Source organism: Mytilus edulis, chromosome 11, assembly GCF_963676685.1.
Source record: "Mytilus edulis chromosome 11, xbMytEdul2.2, whole genome shotgun sequence".
In the NCBI taxonomy this organism is placed as follows: domain Eukaryota; kingdom Metazoa; phylum Mollusca; class Bivalvia; order Mytilida; family Mytilidae; genus Mytilus; species Mytilus edulis.
The window spans coordinates 72967434-72987652 of NC_092354.1; the positions used below are offsets into that span (position 1 = coordinate 72967434).

General features: G+C 31.8%; 1 protein-coding gene across 2 annotated transcripts; it reads right to left on the reverse strand.

Moving 5' to 3' along the window:
- Positions 1 to 8807: 8807 nt before the first annotated feature.
- Positions 8808 to 19778, reverse strand: LOC139496234 (uncharacterized). Of its 2 annotated transcripts, XM_071284729.1 has the most exons (8): positions 19667 to 19778; positions 17381 to 17617; positions 15216 to 15452; positions 13160 to 13324; positions 12271 to 12555; positions 11648 to 11701; positions 10806 to 10875; positions 8808 to 10259 (listed from the first exon to the last, which is right to left on the reverse strand). In XM_071284729.1, exons 1-8 carry the CDS (start codon positions 19737 to 19739, stop codon positions 9761 to 9763), a joined length of 1620 nt encoding a protein of 539 aa, XP_071140830.1. In that variant the 5' UTR covers positions 19740 to 19778; the 3' UTR covers positions 8808 to 9760. The 2 variants fall into 2 exon arrangements, with proteins under 2 accessions (XP_071140830.1, XP_071140831.1); XM_071284730.1 differs by lacking the exon at positions 12271 to 12555.
- Between the last annotated feature and the right edge of the window lie 441 nt (positions 19779 to 20219).

Consider the following 20219-nt stretch of genomic DNA (forward strand, 5'->3'; position numbering starts at 1 on the left):
TTAAATGCATGTGCTAACACGGACTGTAGATTTGTTGATCAAGCAATGTTTGCCGTTATAGTGCTTTCTTATTTCTTATTTTGAAAATGCATAATGCAAGGAGTATACACTATGTTAGGGTATAAGATGGACGCAATTGTCAGTCAGGCGTTTGATTTGACAGAGTAGACTGGAGATAACTCAATATTTATAACACAAAGTATTTAGTTTCGTTTCGTTTAAACATATTTATTTATAGTGGATTTGGAAACAAGTTATTGCAACTTATATTAATCCCTTTCCACTTTCGAGTGCTGCCTTGTAGCGGCATAAGCCTACTCTTTTTCGAAATCTACAAGGGTGTCTTTTACGTGCAAGAGATATGGCTCTCTCTTAACACGGGTCAGCCATTTATCGTCCCCTTCCAACGGACTATCATCGTACTTACATGTATCAGTCTAATGAAGGTAATCAATCATAATTGTATTTGACATGTTACGGTTTTATAAAAAGAAAGCATATGAAAAGGGAAGAGTAAAGTGCTGTTAAGGATACTGTGATGTATGAAAATATATGGTCAATATACAAAAAAGCTATAATTTCCTTTATTGAGATAGACTACTACATAAGGTTGTTATTGAGGTTCTCTAATCGTCATGGCATACGCGTATTCTATCGATGAAGCCATCTCATAAGGTGAATTTGATATGTCGCTATTATGATTTCCATTTTGATGTACTTCTGAAATTTTGTTCTGTTCAGCACTGATGTCAGGTTCTCCACTAGGTGTGGCATAAGAGTATTCACCCGAATTATCTAGCTCTATATAAGTCGAATTTGATATGCTGTTTTTATGGTTTCCATGTTGAGCAAATGAGTCAGGTTCTGCACTGAGTATGGCATAAGTATATTCAATCGAAGAAAGTAACTCTGTATAAATTGAATTTGATATGATGTTGTTCTGGGTTCCATTTTGACATTCCTTTGGTTCTTTGTTGTGTCCGTATGTTGCATTTGATATATCTGTTTTGTTTTTGTGAATAATCCGTCTCCTGCAGATAAAAGGTTTAAGGAATTGTATTTTCGTTTTTAGTCAAATGCACATCTTTTGTTTTATGTTGATAAATATTCACTATTCGAGTAACTGTAACGTCTAATAAAGCTTTGTTCAAAGACCGTTTTACCCAGCTGTTATCAGGGGAGAGAAATTCTAATTGAAAAATGCTAAGTATAATGTTAGGTCAGTTATGCATGTTATTTGAAAAAAATGAATTGCTGAAACTTAGAATTATAGTTCATTTGACCGGTTTTTTTTTATCTAAGGATTTTCTGTACATTTGTAATTTTTTTTACTTTCATTTCCATTATAAGATTTATCAAAACAAAGTTGAGGTATATATAATATTATGTCAAGGTAATATGCTCATGGATTATCGTTTAGATCAATTGTCTCAGGGTTCTATCATGTCTATATACGTATTTGACCCAATAAAGTTTTCATGATGGAAACGTACTTTATGATATTAATTACAACATTTTGTTTATTGGTTCTTGATGACAGTAATGTGTTTCAAATAACAATTTTCAAATACTAGTATGTTATATTACGAAGCTTTTTTTAATGGGAGCAAAACGTGTATCTTTAAGTTATCTTGCACACAATGTGACAGTACCTGAAAATGAATACCGCTACAAGTATACACAGTATTACCAGTATTCCAAAAAATACTCCTGCAATAACACCACCTATAAAATACTTTTTTTATTACCAGATATTTAACATAAAGTTTATGTTTTATTTGATAAGAAGGTAAACAGTGCATGATGTATGGTATACGAATAATTTGACGCTGCATTATTGCATCTTTTCAATTAAGAAATATTGAAGTCTCAAAAATTTATATTTGTGAAATAAAACGTACTAATTGCGAATATTTTTCGCTAGGTTCTTCTTTAGTGATTTTGCATTATCATAAATGGTATCACATAATCAACACGACGGGTGCCGCATGTGGAGCAGGATCTGATTACCCTTCCGGAGATCACCCCTAGTTTTTTGATGGGGTTCGTGTTGTTTATTCTTTAGTTTTTTATGTTGTGTCGTGTGTGCTGTTGTTTGATGGTCTTTTTCATTTTTAGCCATGGCGTTGTCAGTTTGTTTTAGATTTATGAGTTTGACTGTCCCTTTGGTATCTTTCGTCCCTCTTTTAAATGATATAAATCGTTTGTTATATATTTACAAATTGATTTCATAATTGATATTTTATTTGGTAATGAAAACAACAACAATTACAATTACAATCACAATTATTTGCTTTGCAAATTTAAGTATGTATGGTATATATACCTTGACGTGATATATCTTTTTCAAATTCTAAAGATTTGTTTTCAGCTGAAATTATAGAAACTTTATATGTTGAAATTGTCGTTACCACATTCACGCCCTCTTTTTATAAAATTTTATCCGTGAAATTAAACTTATCACCGGGATTTTTCTTACATGAATAATAAGACGAGTGGCACATGTGTATCAGGATCCACTTACCCCTCTGGAGCACCTAAGAATACCAGATTACATGATATTATCTCCGATTTGTGATTGGGTTCGTGCTTAGTACACTAATGTTCGTTTTGGGAAACTATTACGTTTTTTTCCAATGACAAAAAAAAAGATGTTGATGTAAAATGAATATTAACCCTGCTTTGTACTAGACTGACTTTGCATCAATCACATTCCAGTCACATCTCGGTCATTACAACTGAACGGACGAGTTCGGTCAGCTCCTCTGTACTCATTATCTGTGATGTCGGTTTACTAATAGATAGCTCAAAGACTTACTACTTTCGATGACAGAAACCAAAGCAACGCTGTACAGTTTACCCGCGTGAGCATGCATACACGTAAACACCCGTTATGAATGAGGGAGTGTTATGCTGACTTACGTCCGATGGCCTGTATCATAAATGTTAGATAATGAACCGCCTTTTTTAAAACATTGGTTCTTATAATGCTTCCTGTCATCGTTATTACTATGTCCGAGACTCATCGACCAGAACTCCATCATCTCATAATTTTCGAAATAGCCGTTTCTCGGAATAAGACCCGCTTGTATTTTAGTTGTTGATATTTTGCGATTTTATTGATACATTTTCTTATATCCTTTCATCCCCTTGTTCTTCGTCAAGCATATATATTTATTCAGTTAATGCAAACGAAGAGTAGAAACATATTGAGATTGGTACGAGGAATTAAGTAATTAATCGCAACAGTCATTGTTGTTTTTTCTTCATAAATATATTAGAAATGAAAAGAAAGAAAAACAACTGTAAAATGGAAGCAAATCTTTTGTGAACCAAATTACAAAAATAGTTAATCACTTCATAAACTTTAATTCATTTACAGGAATAGTATTTGCATATAATCGTGTTACAAACCTTTGCACTGATAATACACACTATATATATAGCTAGCTTTTCTATGCTGGTCGCTGTTATAAATCTCACAGCTGGACTTCCAGTTACACTTCTTAGAGAATGCACTCTTCGTTGAATGATAGTTGTTAAATGTATGTATCTTATGCGTTTGTTTGTAACTGGGACAAGGTTCTTGTTCATTCGTTATCCATACATCATATATTTCAATTATTGTGTTATTTCGGCATGCAATTTCGGATGTGGTATTATACTTTAAAGGTAAACAATCTACAAATATTGAAGTATGTTATAGATAATTATGATTTATTGTACTAAAATAGTAATTTTCCGGGATGGCTTAAACAATTTGCACATACTGATATTATAAAAATAAGAAGATGTGGAATGAATGCACATGAGACAACTCTCCAAAAGAGACAAGTGATATAGATGTTAACAACTAAAGGTCACCATACAGCTTTCATAATGTCATTTTCTAAAAAAGCAATGTTTGAGCATTTCCATTTTTATCGTATGATCTTGAAATCTCTATTGCGTTCATGGATGTTGAATGGTGTAAGACTTTACCCGTAATTGCTGCCATTCTGATGCATTTGACACCACTTAATATTAGATACAATTTTGAATAAATGAAATGTTTCTCTCTGATCTACTGTGGTCTAAATTAATAAGAAAAACTTTTGTCGGACAAATATTTGCATTTTTATATGTTGTGTAATAAATGTAATTGTTTTAGTCCTTTGCTGTATATTCGAGTGTTCCGTTTGTCTGTATCTAGGTCAGTTGTCAGTTGGAACATAAGTGGTAGACCATCAATTCACCAACTCCAATTTTAAACATATATATGTACTAATATCTCTTTCATGGCAACATAAAGTGACATTTTGTGCTTATATCTAAATGTCCATGCATTTAAATTGTCAATCAAGCATAAGTGAATCCAATAGTTTACATAATGAAGATTTTAACCAACCTACACAATATAAAAAAGAAGATGTGGTATGATTGCCAATGAGACAACTATCCACAAAAGACCAAAATGACACAGACATTAACAATTAGGACACCGTACGGCCTTCAACAATGAGCAAAGCCCATACTGCATAGTCAGCTATTAAAGGCCCCGATAAGACAATGTAAAACAATTCAAACGAGAAAACTAACGGCCTTATTTATGTAAAAAAAGAAAAAAATATGAAGTAAAGTTTTGTTTTTTCAACAAATTGATCTGCAAATTAGTGCTGAAAGTTAATCATTACATTATAATACTTACCTGCACATTTATAAACGATGTTGAGATATTTACTAGAAATGTTTGTCTCATATTTGACGTCACACGAGCTATTTGAAATACATGAAACATTGCGAATTGTATATGATATGTTAGCAGATTTTCCAAATATGCACTTATCTTCATCCGTCCAAATCTTTTCAATATGAATGTGATCATGTTCCTTACAGTGTAATCGACCAGTTTCATTCTTCCCAGCAGTTGCACATTTACTTTCTGCATAAACAAATATATAATGTGTTAATTGATTTATCCTGATTGATTTTGAAATTTTCAAAATCTTGTTCTAAAGTAAATTTTGATGATACGTATACATACAAGCGTTGAACCATAGGCTGTGACAATATTATTTCTAGCAACATTTAATTAAAGAAACGGATTTAGAAAGTCTAACCATGACCAGAATTGTTCATTGCTTGACATACATTAAACACAAAAGCTCGTTTCTTCTGAGTTGAGTTTCCATTAGTTTGTGTTTTCAACCTTTAAGTATTTTCTTAATCGATAATTCGATTTGAACATCGTGAAATACCCATGTATATGAACTCGAAATTTTTTAGACAATTGTACATGTGTTTTAAGTCATTAATGATTTACGGACCACTCAGAGCATTGACAGCAAAGACACAATGGAATTTAAACCCCTATGACACATTTTCTTGTGAGCATGTTGCGTTTTAACTATGGAATTGCATAGATAACTTATTTGTTTACACTACTGATATTTAAAAATACACGAACAGCGATATGTTGGTCGTACCATCTTTAGCAAGTGTTCTACCTACATTTGAGTAAACATATATTTTTATGCCCCACCTACGATAGTAGAGGGGCATTATGTTTTCTGGTCTGTGCGTCCGTTCGTCCATCCGTTCGTTCGTTTGTCCGTCCAGTTTCAGGTTAAAGTTTTTGGTCGAGGTAGTTTTTGATGAAGTTAAAGTCCAATCAACATGAAACTTAGTATATATGTTCCTTATGATATGATCTTTCTAATTTTAATGTCAAATTAGAGTTCTGACCCCAATTCCACGGTCCACTGAACATACAAATAATAGTGCGAGTGGAGCATCCGTGTACTGGGGACACATTCTTGTTTTGTATTATTTTATTTTTCTTCATACACTTCAAATTAATGTCTATAAAAACGCCGTTTTTTATGTTCTGCATTGATATTAGATTGACATGTCGTTTATTATAATACTTATAAAGTTACTTTGTGGCGTAGAAATTATAACATTTGACATTAAGAATTAGGGATGAATAGTTACAATATAATTATCAAAACATTTATATATTATAATATTTGTGATATCTTTAAGTTTGTCTATGTCTTGTGCGTTTATAATGAACAGTTGTATGCAAATATAGTCTACCTAATGACATCTTAGATTATACTGATATTTGTACTTTGATAATCCATACGTTTATGTGTAAGTGGTTTGTTTAATTTTAATTATTATTATTTGTTATTTTTTTTTATTTTAAAAGCAATAATTTAATAATCTCAACAAGAACCGAATTTCCGTTTTTTTAAAGGATAATTGTTTAATATTCAGTGTTGTGTATGGCGAATTGTTTCCTTTATCTGTCTTCCTGGTCCCGTGCTATCAGTATTATCGTTTCTACTCTGACTTGGCATGTCTTAAATTAGTTTGTCATCATTCATTGCATGAATTTCTTATTTGTTTTTATCGTATATCTCAAGTTTTTATTTACATAGTGTTAAGTTGACTTGCTTATCATTTCGTAATTTTGTGCCATTTTGTTATCAAGTTTGCTTCGACTGATGGAGTTTTAATGTTCCCTTGGTATCTTCAATATCTTGTTTAAATTGACGAACATATGTTAACTTTAGCCTGTTGTTTTTGCTTCTGTTAACAGTTAATGGTATAGTTTTTTCTTCTTGATACTGTAGCCTAATATAATTGTAATGGTATAATCAGAGAAAAGCTTGTTACATACAACTAGATTGGGTGTGATCTTTGAATTGACAGCTGATAACAAGGTTCATATTTACCAAGTGCAAAGCAAATATGGAAGGATTACAGTATGTCTTCAACATGAACTTAAATTTGTGATAAAAGGACATTACACACAATCTTGGTTTTAGATACCAAAGATCTACAATATAACATGAAACCGGATGAATCTTCGTTTCGAGCTTTAAGACCTTAACAAAAGATTTTCAAAAATAATTGAAAAAATATACAAACCATTATAAACATTCGAATATCCATTCAATTCTCCGAATATGAAACAAACTACAGCGATGAGCAAAACTATTTTGTACATTTTTATGACACAAGTCATATATCCTATGTATATATTTTGGGAAATATTCGATAATCCTATAAACGACACTTAGATATAGACAATCTAAAAGTTCAAATAATTTTGCTGCAAATACCAAAAATTCGTTTATTTCTTATCAATAAAGTAACGTTAAAGGAAGTATGAACAGTTAGATACGGAAACTATTAGATTTACTCCCAATGTGTTTTTGTCGACCGGCAAGTTTTATCACAACTTCCCCTTTTAAGGATACAATACCATTTGAAATTAAAGAAATCGTAAGGTATAGGTCGATATCATGCTGACAGCATCATATATTAGTAAGAAATAAAGCGATGCTGGGATGCAGAATACGTCTACTGTTTCAAAGTGGAGGATAAAGTGCAAATCATCACCTTATGTTCATTATGGTATAGCCAGGCTTCGTAAGCAGTTGCATTAAGTCATATCTAAATTATTGTGTACAATACAAACAAAATCAACAGCCCGACATCGCTAGAGTTGATTGTCATAAATTTATCCAAGGTTTCTTTTTTATTTGTGTGTCATTTTGTTGTGGAGTTTCACAGCGGATTCTTATATATAGTTGAAAACCAAATATTTACCCCAATATGTCGCTTTACTTATTTGTGTATTGAATATGTCTAATTAGACGATACTTCCAATTCTGATTTTATTCATATTGTCACATGGTATATATATTAATAAAAGTAAGTAGAAAAACCAGTGCAATGAAAGGAATTATAACAGCTGTTAGAGTTACGAGATTGTATGTGCACAATTAATTATAGTCCAAGCACGAAAATTGTTATGCTTTGTTAAACTCCGTAGACTTCACGGGGTAATAACGATTCTGAATAATTATCAAAGCAAACAATAACTTTAATATGATACATTTGATTATCACATATTTTGTACTGATATGTACGTTTTTGCATGGCCAATAATAGCCGGAAGTCAAGGTTGGTTATCAGCCCTCGGGGCCGATATCGATATCAGCCCTCGAAATCCATATCAAGCCCCCGAGTTAAACTGTCAATCAAAGACTATTTGTAAACAAGTTGAACACAATGAAAAGAAATTTAGAAAGTTACGAATCTGCTGTAGAAGAAAAAAGTAGAAATCAACAGTGAAAATCACAAAAGTTCCCGTAAAATTTTGACGTCATAAAGAATTTATAAAATATATGACGCCACACTGGAATGAGTAGCGATACAGGATTCTTCTTAAGCATTTTTAACATTTGTAATGTAACATTTTAAAGTCGTTTAATATTTGCAATTCTTAGAATTAATATATTTATTGTTAATCATTTCTGAAACTTTTCACAAAACGTTGTTTACCTACTGTGATACGAACTTTTTAAAACTCACAGTGATACATTTTTTATTTTATTTTCGTTAAATATCTTTTTGATTTTTGATGAAATATCAAACATAATTTGGTGTAAGCTATTTGTTTTCTCTTGCTTAAAAATATGTGATAAATAGATTATTACATGTCATTTTTCATATGGTCCCTGGTATCAGCCCACGACCCATATCAAGACCTCGGGCTAAAGCCCTCTGGCTTGATATGGGAGTCTAGGGCTGATACCAGGGCAATATGAAAAATGACATGTAATAATCTATTTATCACATATTTTTAAGCAAGAGAAAACAAATAGCTTACACCAAATTATGTTTGATATTTCATCAAAAATCAAAAAGATATTTAACGAAAATAAAATAAAAAATGTATCACTGTGAGTTTTAAAAAGTTCGTATCACAGTAGGTAAACAACGTTTTGTGAAAAGGCACAACTGCATTATAAATTTTATTATTTTTCATACAATAAACAAACACTCCAAATAAAACTTTTTTTGTAGCGTTTAATAAGTAAATTTATTATATACTTATTGGTAAATACAGATAAATTGTATGTGTAATACACACAATGGCAACCGTGCTGTATCAGCCACCCGTGATGATATCGATATCAGCACGGTTGCAAAAGCTTTATCACACCTTTAATATCTATGACGTCACGTCATCGATTGCAGTCACTGTTGCAAAGGCATTATCAAATCCCTAATCTGTATGACGTCATGTTAAACCTATAATCTGTATGACGTCATTTTAAACCTCCTTATCTGTATGATGTCATGTCACATAAAAAATATCTACTTGAGGTATATGTATATAATAAAGTGTATATGATATGGCTTTTTCAATATCACACACCGTATCAACCCTCAACCAATATAATCCCTCGAGCGGAGCTCTTGGGATTATATTGGTGTATCGGGCTGATACGGATGCGATATTGAAAAAGCCATATGATATTCTCTATATACCCGGTCCCCCAGGAAGTTTTATATACTTGATCGGTATTACTTTTACTGTAATTAAAAGAAAAAAATATAAGTAATATGTATTATTCATTATCATGTTTGTGATCATTTTAATATCATACAGGGACATTCTTTTCTTATGTATGTAATGTATGTCACATCTCACTTATAGAATATTTAGACATTTTGGCGATTTGACATAGCTGATTGGATATTGAAAATGTCAGGTTTGAAAATATTTCCCTATAATAATTGTGATGGTAACAATTTTCTGAAGATTGAATACATGTCTTAGATACAGCTGGAATGCTTAATGATTGGTTCAGTTCAAAGATCTAAATAATTTGGAATAGCAATTTTACCGCTATAATGTTTTATACAAAAATGCTCGTTGATACATATTTTAAGTATGTTGTCAATCTTTAAAGCATTAATTATACATTGAATCTGTATTTTTCACTTGAGATTGATTAAAGTTCCCAGATACATCATAGTCGTCATCAGTCAATATTCCATGAGAAACGTCGTAATCACCTTCACAATTATCTCGGATACCATCACGAAGTGTATGATCATAAATGACGTCCGAAACAGGTACTATGCCTTTCAAATGTGAATATACATCCATTTCCATCGTTTTAGTTTGCTGATTTCTCATGCCTTCTCTGTTTTGTATGTGATCGTAGGTAGAAGAATTCCTTGTATATGTGTAGTTTGTATCCTTTCCATTTGAATAAATTTTCCCTTTATCCTCTTTGTTTTGTAAATAATCATAGTTATCCGTACTATATACAGTTGTATTACATGGCGAAGTGGCTGTATATGTACGTTGACGGTTGATTTCTTGGTCTAATTGTAATTGATTAGAATCGTTCATTTTCTTTTCACTACGAGCGTGAGAGTCTTGGTAGTTTTTGCTTCGGCATCGTCTACAAATAGTAATAAACGAATATATTCTGCATCTATATAAATAATACACATTCGACATATTCTGTGAAGATAAACTTGCGATCATTCAGTTCTGTATTTTTGTTGGATGTTGTGGATTAGTTTCTATATGTTAGATAAAAAAGAATTACTTTTATTGATGACAATTAGGCCTTGAATCAATCAAACGACCTAGTTAAAACAATTGTAAGATATTGTAATTGACTCAATATACTCCGTATGAGAAGGTGAAACAAATTGGGATAAATGTACTGAAGAAGGTTAGTAAAGTTTTGTTGTTTTCACTGATTCAGTGATTGGAGAGATTGGGAGGAGTAGACACACAGTGAGTGTATCACATATATTGTTTATATATGGTTACAAAAAACGCCAATGTCAGTCAAGCTAAAGATATGCTGTTGGATTAAATTGCACAAAGAGAGAACAATTGCGGCAATTAAGTCATTTGTACTCTTCTATCAAAATGTTCATATGTATTTATAGTTAACGTGAATAGTGAAAAAAAATATACATTTTTTATGAAATACCTGATCATATAAACACCAATCAGAAGAAATACAATTGCGATAATTGTTACACCGCCTGCAACAGCACCACCTATAAAATATATTTAAAGTCACATAAAGCATCTGGTTTTCTGTTGTAGAATTCCTGACAATTTACAACGAAAAGTGTTGAATAAAAGCCTTTAAGGTATAAAACCGCTAGTTCATAGCCCCATTGTTCTTTATGATACATTCTTCAATTTGAAGCATTAACGGTAACTTAATGTATTGAGTTAAAATGCAGTTACAGTCATTTCAGGTCAAAACTATATCTTATCCTGACTTTTACTGAAAATTCCACTTATCTTAAATTGCATATTAGAGCTTACTAGTTCCCGGAAGTTTGAAATACAAAAAAAACCAAAAAACAGACACTTCTGATCTGTACAGTAGGGCAAATGCGCCCTCCTTTTGTCTATATTTTATTATTCAAAAGAAATTTTTGACACGGGTTTTAAATTGATTCTTAATCCCCAAGTTTTCATTTGAAACCAAAATTATCCAAATATTTTACCTAGTGACAAAGAAACAGCTATGCGTAGGACACGTTTTAAAAAAATATATATTACTTTCTTGTATGTTCTGATTATGTTTTCACAGTAGATCCAGTTGACAGTGTTTTGATATAAACCTGATGTATATGGCGCATTTTCATTATAAATTTTCAGGTTATAGCCTAGGTAGTTTAGTTAAGACAACACATATGTCATCTTTGGCCTCTGATACATTATCTGTGTGTGGTATGCTCTTAATTGGTTTCAGTTTATAACAATAGTTTGTGTACAAATGTTTTATTCTTATTTGTAACCAAGAACTTCACTTACCAATTACCTGCTTGTTACTGCTCTTTTCCATGTGTTTCGATGAATGACGTTCATCTGAAACAATTACACATAAAACTAACTTTTTTAAAATCAAATGTAAAGCTAGAAACTATATAAAGTGTTAAATAATTTTATCAATGAAATGCCAGTTGATAAAAAACCTATTGAAATAATAAACATGTTTGTATTAATTAACAGTAAATTGTATATTGATTGTGTGTATGTGTCGAATGAGGAAAAAATGAAAACAAAATTACGTTGGAAGAAAACAAGGTTAAAAACTTTGAAAAATTAAACAAGCAAGATTACAGCATGAGCCACAAAATGCAAAGTACTAGTATAACCAAATCCAAACAAACATTCACATATATAGTTTCCCGTACATTCTTCAACAGTTCTCCTATAATACACGTGAAAGGTTTAGCTAGCTACAAACCATGTTTAATCCACCATTATTTTATTACAGAAACTTTCCGTACCAAGTAAAGAATTTGACTGCCGTTTAATTAGGGACTTTTCGTTTTCAATTTTCATCGAAATTCAGTATTTTTATGACTTTAGTTTATTTTTTGTATACTCAGTGTGCCAGACTATTGTCATTTAAGTGCTAAATGTTAACTTACCATTGCAGGAGTAAAGTATATTTAAAACTCCAACGACATGTGATTGAAAATATACACTGCAATTAGAATGTCCACTACAAAGACTAGACAGATCATGGGTCCTAAAAATCACATTTCTAGCGATGAATCTTATGTCATTGCAATCAGATTTGTCAACCCATGCCATGGATATATTAATTCTTTGATCATTGCTGCACGTTATACTATTTTCTGTATCTTTTTGTACTGTCAGACACTTTTCCGCTGTCGAACAAACTGAGCAAGGATTTTTCATTGTCTGGAAAACTAAAAAATAGAACAATATGTTTGACTAAAAAGAACGTGAAGTTGTAAAAATTGCACCAGTTTTATTTTTAATCAAATTGCTATATATACTATTTGACTTTGAAACTGTCCACTTAGTGTCAACACAGTTGACTGGAAAAGAGATGTATTAAAAAAAAATCTGAATTTTATATATTTTATACCGAAACATTTTTGTTAAATTAAAATAACATTCGAATTGGTTGAAAAATGGCACATAAATCCATTCTAACTCTGACGGTTAGTTCTCATTGGCAATCATACCACATCTCCTGATTTTTATATAAATTTAACATGTATGACTGACTTCTACTGCAATACTAAACGTATGACCTTGATTAAAACTTTTGTAATCTAGACTTCACTTGATCGCTGGCTATATTTTGATGTACAATGTATGATTTCGATACGGAGAACAGATGACTGATTTCGAAATCCGCCAACGCTATCACCTTCAGAGGGTTATTTCGGCTGACCAATTTTGGTATGATTTGTGTGACTTTATTTACCACTATTATATTCTGTTGTATGATGTTTATAACGACAATCATTATCTGACGTTTGAATTCATTACTACTATCATTACCTGTTGTATAAGTTCCATTACCACTTTCATGATATGGAGTATAGTTTCGATTACCACTGTCATTTTCTGGAGTATGAGTTTGATTACCCCGATCATTTTTTGAAGTATGAGTTCGATTACCAGTCTCTGTTTCTGAAGTATGAGTTTGATTATCACTATCACGATCTGAAGTATAAAACTAAACTATATTGTAAAAGTACAGAACTCACAGGAAAATTAAAAACGGAAAAACCCTTCTCAAATAGCAAAATCAAAAGTTCAAACACATCAAATGATTGAAAGCAAGTATCTTATTTTTGACTTGATACAGGGATGGTGATGTAGAAAATGATAGATAAAACCAGGTTACTCTTATTAGTATTACAGTCGTATAAAATTCCATTATATTGCTAACAATGTGTGAAAAAAACCAAACGGATATAAATATGTAAAAATTTCAAAATCACTATAAAAACAAACAATTATGTCAACAAAGAAGAACAAAATGGCATATTGACAAAGCACACAAAAGTCAAGAAAACAGAAGAGAACCAACACAATAAGATACTGGCAAGCTTTATAAGTTCAATGCAACGCAAACAGGATACTACTAAAGATAGACTATACAATAAAGATGACTAAATTACAAACGTTAGACATATAAAAGAACACTATACACGTAATTACGACGAAAATCAACGTCAGTACCTAGAATCTTTACTTCAAGACTATCATGTATTATTTGTTGATACGGAACAATTATCTGAGTTTTCTGCTCACATATTGGTGATTTGTCATAAAAATGATAAGAAGATGTGATACGCGTGCCAATTAGACCACTCACCTCTTAAGTCACAATTTATTAAACTTTAACAATTATATGTCCAATTCCAGCCTTCAACAGGGTGACTGGGCTGTACCAAACAGCAAGCTATAAAAAGGCATCAAAATGACTAGTGTAACAACATTCGAACAGGACAACCAACGGTATTATACGGAGAAATGCCTATAAACCACACTAATAAACGACAAACACTGAACAGGATTTAGACTTAGGACAAGTGCATAAAAATGCAGCTGGTTTTTATATGTTTTAACATGTGAAAATCATCACCCAAACATTAAGTAGTATAACATTACAACAACAACAACAACAATGCTCACTCGATAATATCAATATCAATATCAATTGAAATGGCTTAACTCGAACTGTTGTCAGGTTATTGAAAATGGACATTTTGTAATTTATACTGATTCAGTAATAGGGTCTTCGCATTGAAAATAAAGACAATCATTATAAAACTAGTTGTTGGCATGATACGGGTTATGTTCGTCTCGATTATTTTATGATGGCATGATACTAAACCCCTAACGGGAGGGAATGTGGTTGATTTTCATATAATGAAAACATAACTTTTAAATCTGTTTAGTTGAGGTCTGGAGCTGACATGTCAGTAACTGCTAGTATTCTTTTCTTAATTATGTATCATTGTCATTTTACTTTGTTTCGTCTGTTACCTCTTCTGAACTGAGTTTTACTGTGCGTATTGCTGTGTGTTCTATATTGACTAGAGGTATAGGAGTAGGATTAAGACATGTTTAACTCCGCCGCATTTTTGCGCCTGTCCCTAGTCAGAAGTCTCTGACCTTTGCTAGTCTTGTATGTTTTTTTTTTTTTTAAATTTTCGTTCATTTATATGATTTAGAGTGTGATGTCTTATTTTCAATGAAATAGTAAACATTTTAGTTTACGGCCCGCTGAAATTGCCTGGTGATGCCTAATTTTTTTCGCTGCATTGAAGACCAATTGGTGGCCTTTGGCTGGTTACTGTTCTTAGGTCGAATGGTTTTCTCTTTGACACATTGTCCATTTCCATTCTCAATTTCATTTAATTTTAATTTCGTAAGCATGACTGAAACACTTTTAAGTTAGCTATACGCAACAATAAATAATATTGGACACTTTTACACATTATTTTTCAAACAGCAATAAAGACCTTATTTCATCTTTCCAATAATATGTAAATTTGTAATTCAAGTATACACAATGGAACTCTAGCATATAGTTAATACTTACTTTTACAGTGGAAACCTATATTAAGGAAGTTGTATCGTCTGTCGTAAAAGGGCAATGTACATGTAAACCTGTTGATACATGTAATATTGGTGAGAAGGCGAATGTTCTTCAGGTTTAGAAAACCATCTGGTGAACAATTCTTATTTGCTAAACCCATTCGTTTGATGACAATGCTTTTGTCGTCTGGACACTGTAGTTTCCCTGTGGTATTATTTTTAACAGCATGGCACTTTTCCACTGTAAATATAAACATACAAACCATTAATACGTCTACTTCAAAGACCAGACAGGAATCATTTTATTGATTAATTTATAAGGCTGTGTGCATTTTGATATAAGATAAATGGTTGGTACAATAACGCTATATAGGTACATTGCGTACATTCATTGTTCGGGACTTTCAGTTTATCTTAAAAGTAATTCATGATACTAGCTATTGTATGAATATGTGTGGTCTACGAGTTAAGCAAAATAAGAGTCAATGTAACCTTCTGTAACAAATCCCCACTTCCGTTTTAACATGCGTCTGATCATTTGGATTATTCAAATTCATATCGGCAGGCCTTCATCAACAGTATTCACTGCTGAATTTAATGGCAATATACAGTATTTAATTAATTTCAAAATATCTCAATGACTAAGGTTGCTAGCCAATGATATCGAAATATGATCAACTAGCTGCTATTCTCCAATCCGACAGCAAATCACACGTCAACTAAGGCTCAGGGAGGTTCATATTGAACCATGATTGGGACATTAAATCTTATGCGGGGTGTAGAAAGAATTTCATACTCTCTGAACGCAAAAAAGTACCCCATTATGGTAAATGGATTCCCTCATTTATATTTGGCAATTATATGAGCCTGACCTTCATATGGGTCGACCAACGTAGAGATTCTCCTTATCAAACATTTACTTCAAATGCATGACTAGTGCACTAGAAATATGAACCTAAGTTGGATATGAATAATACTAATGTGCACTAAAATAAAATGGGGAAAATGACAATTGTAAGTTGCTAAACATATCAGGAAAAAAAACATTAACACCATATGTGACAGAATATATACCTTTTAAATTACAGTATGAAACACTGGTTTAAAAAAAATAATACTCTTTTTGTAATGGCACCAGCGATAGCACAGGCACCAGCGATAGCACAGGCACCAGCGATAGCACAGACATAACAAAAGCGACCCACATTTTTTTTACATGTTTGGGTTGGTACAAGAAAATAAATATGGATTGTAGTGTCTCCTTCCGCAAAGAAATACTTTACATTGTAAAAATGTTATGTTTTTCAAGGTATTCATTGTCTTAAATATTTTTCTTATGATCCCTATCAAATTTCAGTTGTTACACATCTAATACTTAAATACATTGGGATATTTGAATATTGAAGCAACACCTTTTCGGTATATCACAATGTGAATTATTCAAGGCATTTAGTTTGGTAGTTGTTATTCAATGTACGTTTTTGTAGGTTTTCAACTGATTTGTTTTTAAACATGTTAAAAATAATTATCTTTTTAAGCTCCTTACTTTACTAACTTAGTATTTATAGATAACTAAATAATATCTATCCAGATATATTTTTTTTTATGTCATTAAACAATGTAATATTATTAGTTACATAATGTGCTAGTAAACCCCTATATACCACACTACGTCACTAGAACACTATGTAACGAATTTATTTTCCCGATTACATGTATCTTAACGTGTGAAATTTTGACTAGAGACCTATCAAAATCAGCAAGTCTTCAATACTGTTAGCAGTAAGAAACTACTTCCATTGATTCTACAAAATCAGATGCCAACAATAACAATGTGTTAGTATTGAATGTGTTTTATGAATTTATTTCTATCTTAATCATCAATTTCTTCGTCTGTTGAAACCTTTAAGATTTTTTTCTCAGTACCATTTTGTTTTTATAAAGAGACGTAACACCACTGCTTATAGTATATGAAATAAGCCCCGCTCCATTCTTAACTTACATGGTATATATAAAGGGACGTAACACCGCTACTAACCGTGTATGAAATAATCCCGCCTCCTTTTTAACCTTTATGAAATATACACGGATTCCACGAGGACACTTTTAACCAATCATATTCCTAGAAATGTATAGGAGGTAAGATAAATGCATATGCCTAATACTTACCTTTACATTGGAAACCTATATTAAGGAAGTGAGTTCTCTTATCGCTAAAGGGAAGTGTACATGTAGACATGTTGTTACATGTAATATTGGTGAGAAGGCGAATGTTCTGACTGTTCTGAAAAGCATCTGATGAACAATTATCACTTGCAAAACCAATTCGTTTGATGACAATACTTTTGTTGTCTGGACATTGCAGTTGTCCTATGGTGTTATTTTTTATAGCATGGCACATTTCCTCTGAAAAAATATACACAATATTGAGTAAGTCTGCTTCAAAGGCCATGAAGGAAATTGTTGTATTATTTCTTGTATTTATCCTGGTATTTCCTCATTGTAAAAGACCTGCATACAACGCTATCAATGGTAAAGAGGTTATAAAAAAAATGAATTATACTTCAATTGTATCTCAAGAACTCATTCATGATACTGACGATTGTACGAGTATTATGTACAGCAAGATCATTGTTAAAATCAGAAGAATATGAAGGGTCGTTCGAGTCATAATTAATTTTGACACACGTTCGTTATTGGAACGCGTAACAGATCGGTCACGTTCCCTAGAGTTACAAGTAAAACTGTGTTCACGTACTCTAGTGGTACCCGTAACAGTTTGTTCACGTTCATAGAGATGCGCGCAACAGTTTATTCACGTACCATGGAGGAACACGTAATTGTTTGTTCGTGCAGCTAACCAAAACAGAAAACATGTCAACCCTTTCCTGAATAATGCATTATCTGTCAACATCATTTCAATAGCCCCCAACTGAAACTACTTGCAACTGAAGAATACATATTTTGTTTCAGGAAAAGTATAAGTATTCACCAGCAAAACATCCTGAAAATAATGGAGATATTTATAATTATGACGGAAAGATATTAATCATATTCTATAAGGATGTGTATTAGATAAGGGAGAAAAACTGTAAAAGTTGCTTGAAATTCGGCAACAACTGTCAACTGAACGCAGATTACTGTTTTCGTTGTACACAATCTGTTGCCAAAATAAATGTTCAATATCAATCTGGTTTAAATGAATAATTTTAACCGAGTTTTAAAACTTTAAATCAAGTAAATGTAAAACAGGCTGGATATTTGCATTTTCCCGCAGACGAATTCATGCGTGAACACCAGCTACGTTTATCTCAAGATTAATTTAGCAAACAGTCATGCGTAACTTAATGGTGCGTGAACAAGGTGTTACGTGTACTTGCATGACCTGTTACAAAATGAAATAGGACCCGAATTGCCCTTCATAGAAAAAACCATTAAGCCTTTATACTTTGAAAGAGATGAACACCAGTGGCGAAAGATGAAAAGACAAACAACAGAATAGAAAACACAACATCGAAAACTAAATATCAAACATCACAAACATTACCAAAAAAGGTAATCTCAGTGTTCTGGAAGGGTAAACAGGATTATGGTTACGATGATTTGAACATTTGTTTACATTTGTTATTTCGAGGCCTCTAATAGCTAACTGTGTCCTATTTAACTGTTAATTCTATGTTATTAATTTGGTCTCTTAAGGACAGTTGTCTCATTGGCAATCAACCACCTATTGTTATTTGTATAATTTATATATATATTTGTCGTCATCTGTGAACAAGTATGCCATAACAGTATAACAACTCGTGATGACGTCTGTAAATCGACTTGACCTAAAATATAACTAAAGAAATCTTGTCGTCATGATCATCGCATTAGTTCTTAAGTCTCTATGGTATCTTTAACGGGTATTATTAATACAAATTTTATCTATATAAACCCGTGTTTGACTTCCTTAGTACAAAAGTAAATACTTGAGAAAATATAAATAGGTGGTTTTCTTTATGGTATCCAATTCTATTTCAAAAGAAACTGTCACATTTACGTATATTATACATTTCCTTTTAATCACAGAGCATAACACTAAAACTTCGAATAGTGTCAGAAATGTTGACAACGGTCTGTGAATCTTTCATCAAGGGTTTTATTAGAATTGTTTTGTTAGTTCACAATTTTTGTTTCAATCTTTATTCCTCCAACTCCATTTGGTTTTAAAAAATATAAACCTGTGATTAACTAGCATTTCTTTTTGCAGATACAAATGCATTTGGTTGAGAGTATAAATATTGTCCTCTTTTAAAAAAAACTGTGCTCATTATAATTGGCTAGGAATTAAAAAAAAAATGTTTATGACTTACAATATGCAAAATGTTATGACGCTTTAGTAGTTGTCAAAATTGACAAGACTATGAAATACGCTGCAAGTACTACAAATTATGAAATAATTAAGACACAAACCGTAATCAGGATAATCATTTTGACAAATAACTAATCCAAACAGCATTGAACTCAGAAGGGAAAGTTTACACATTTTGAAAATTCAACACTAAAAGCATAAAGGATTTGTAAACTTATCAAATCGTTCTATCGATTTTTATAAATATGTCAACAAATACTGATAACCTAAAACTGACACCATGATATGAACAAATAAAAATTATCAATCTATTTATACATTGTAACAATCCGGAAATTATTTTAGTATTTGTAAAATTATTTTCCTGTTACAAGTTTTTGAGATAAATCAAGAACCCTGACTTTGATATTATTTAAAATTGTTTATAACACAATTAGTTTAAATATAATGCATTTAGTCAGTTTTTTGAAAGATAATAGGAGTATTCCTCAAGTATTGCATATGATCTGCGATATGTTTTTTGTTGTTGAAATGGTAGTTACATTAATATATTGATACTATTTGTATCTTCTTCCTTTTGTTATGGTTTTACGATTGTAAAACGTCAATGCATGCGAAAGTAAGCGACCGATATTCAATATCCAACCGGCTCCT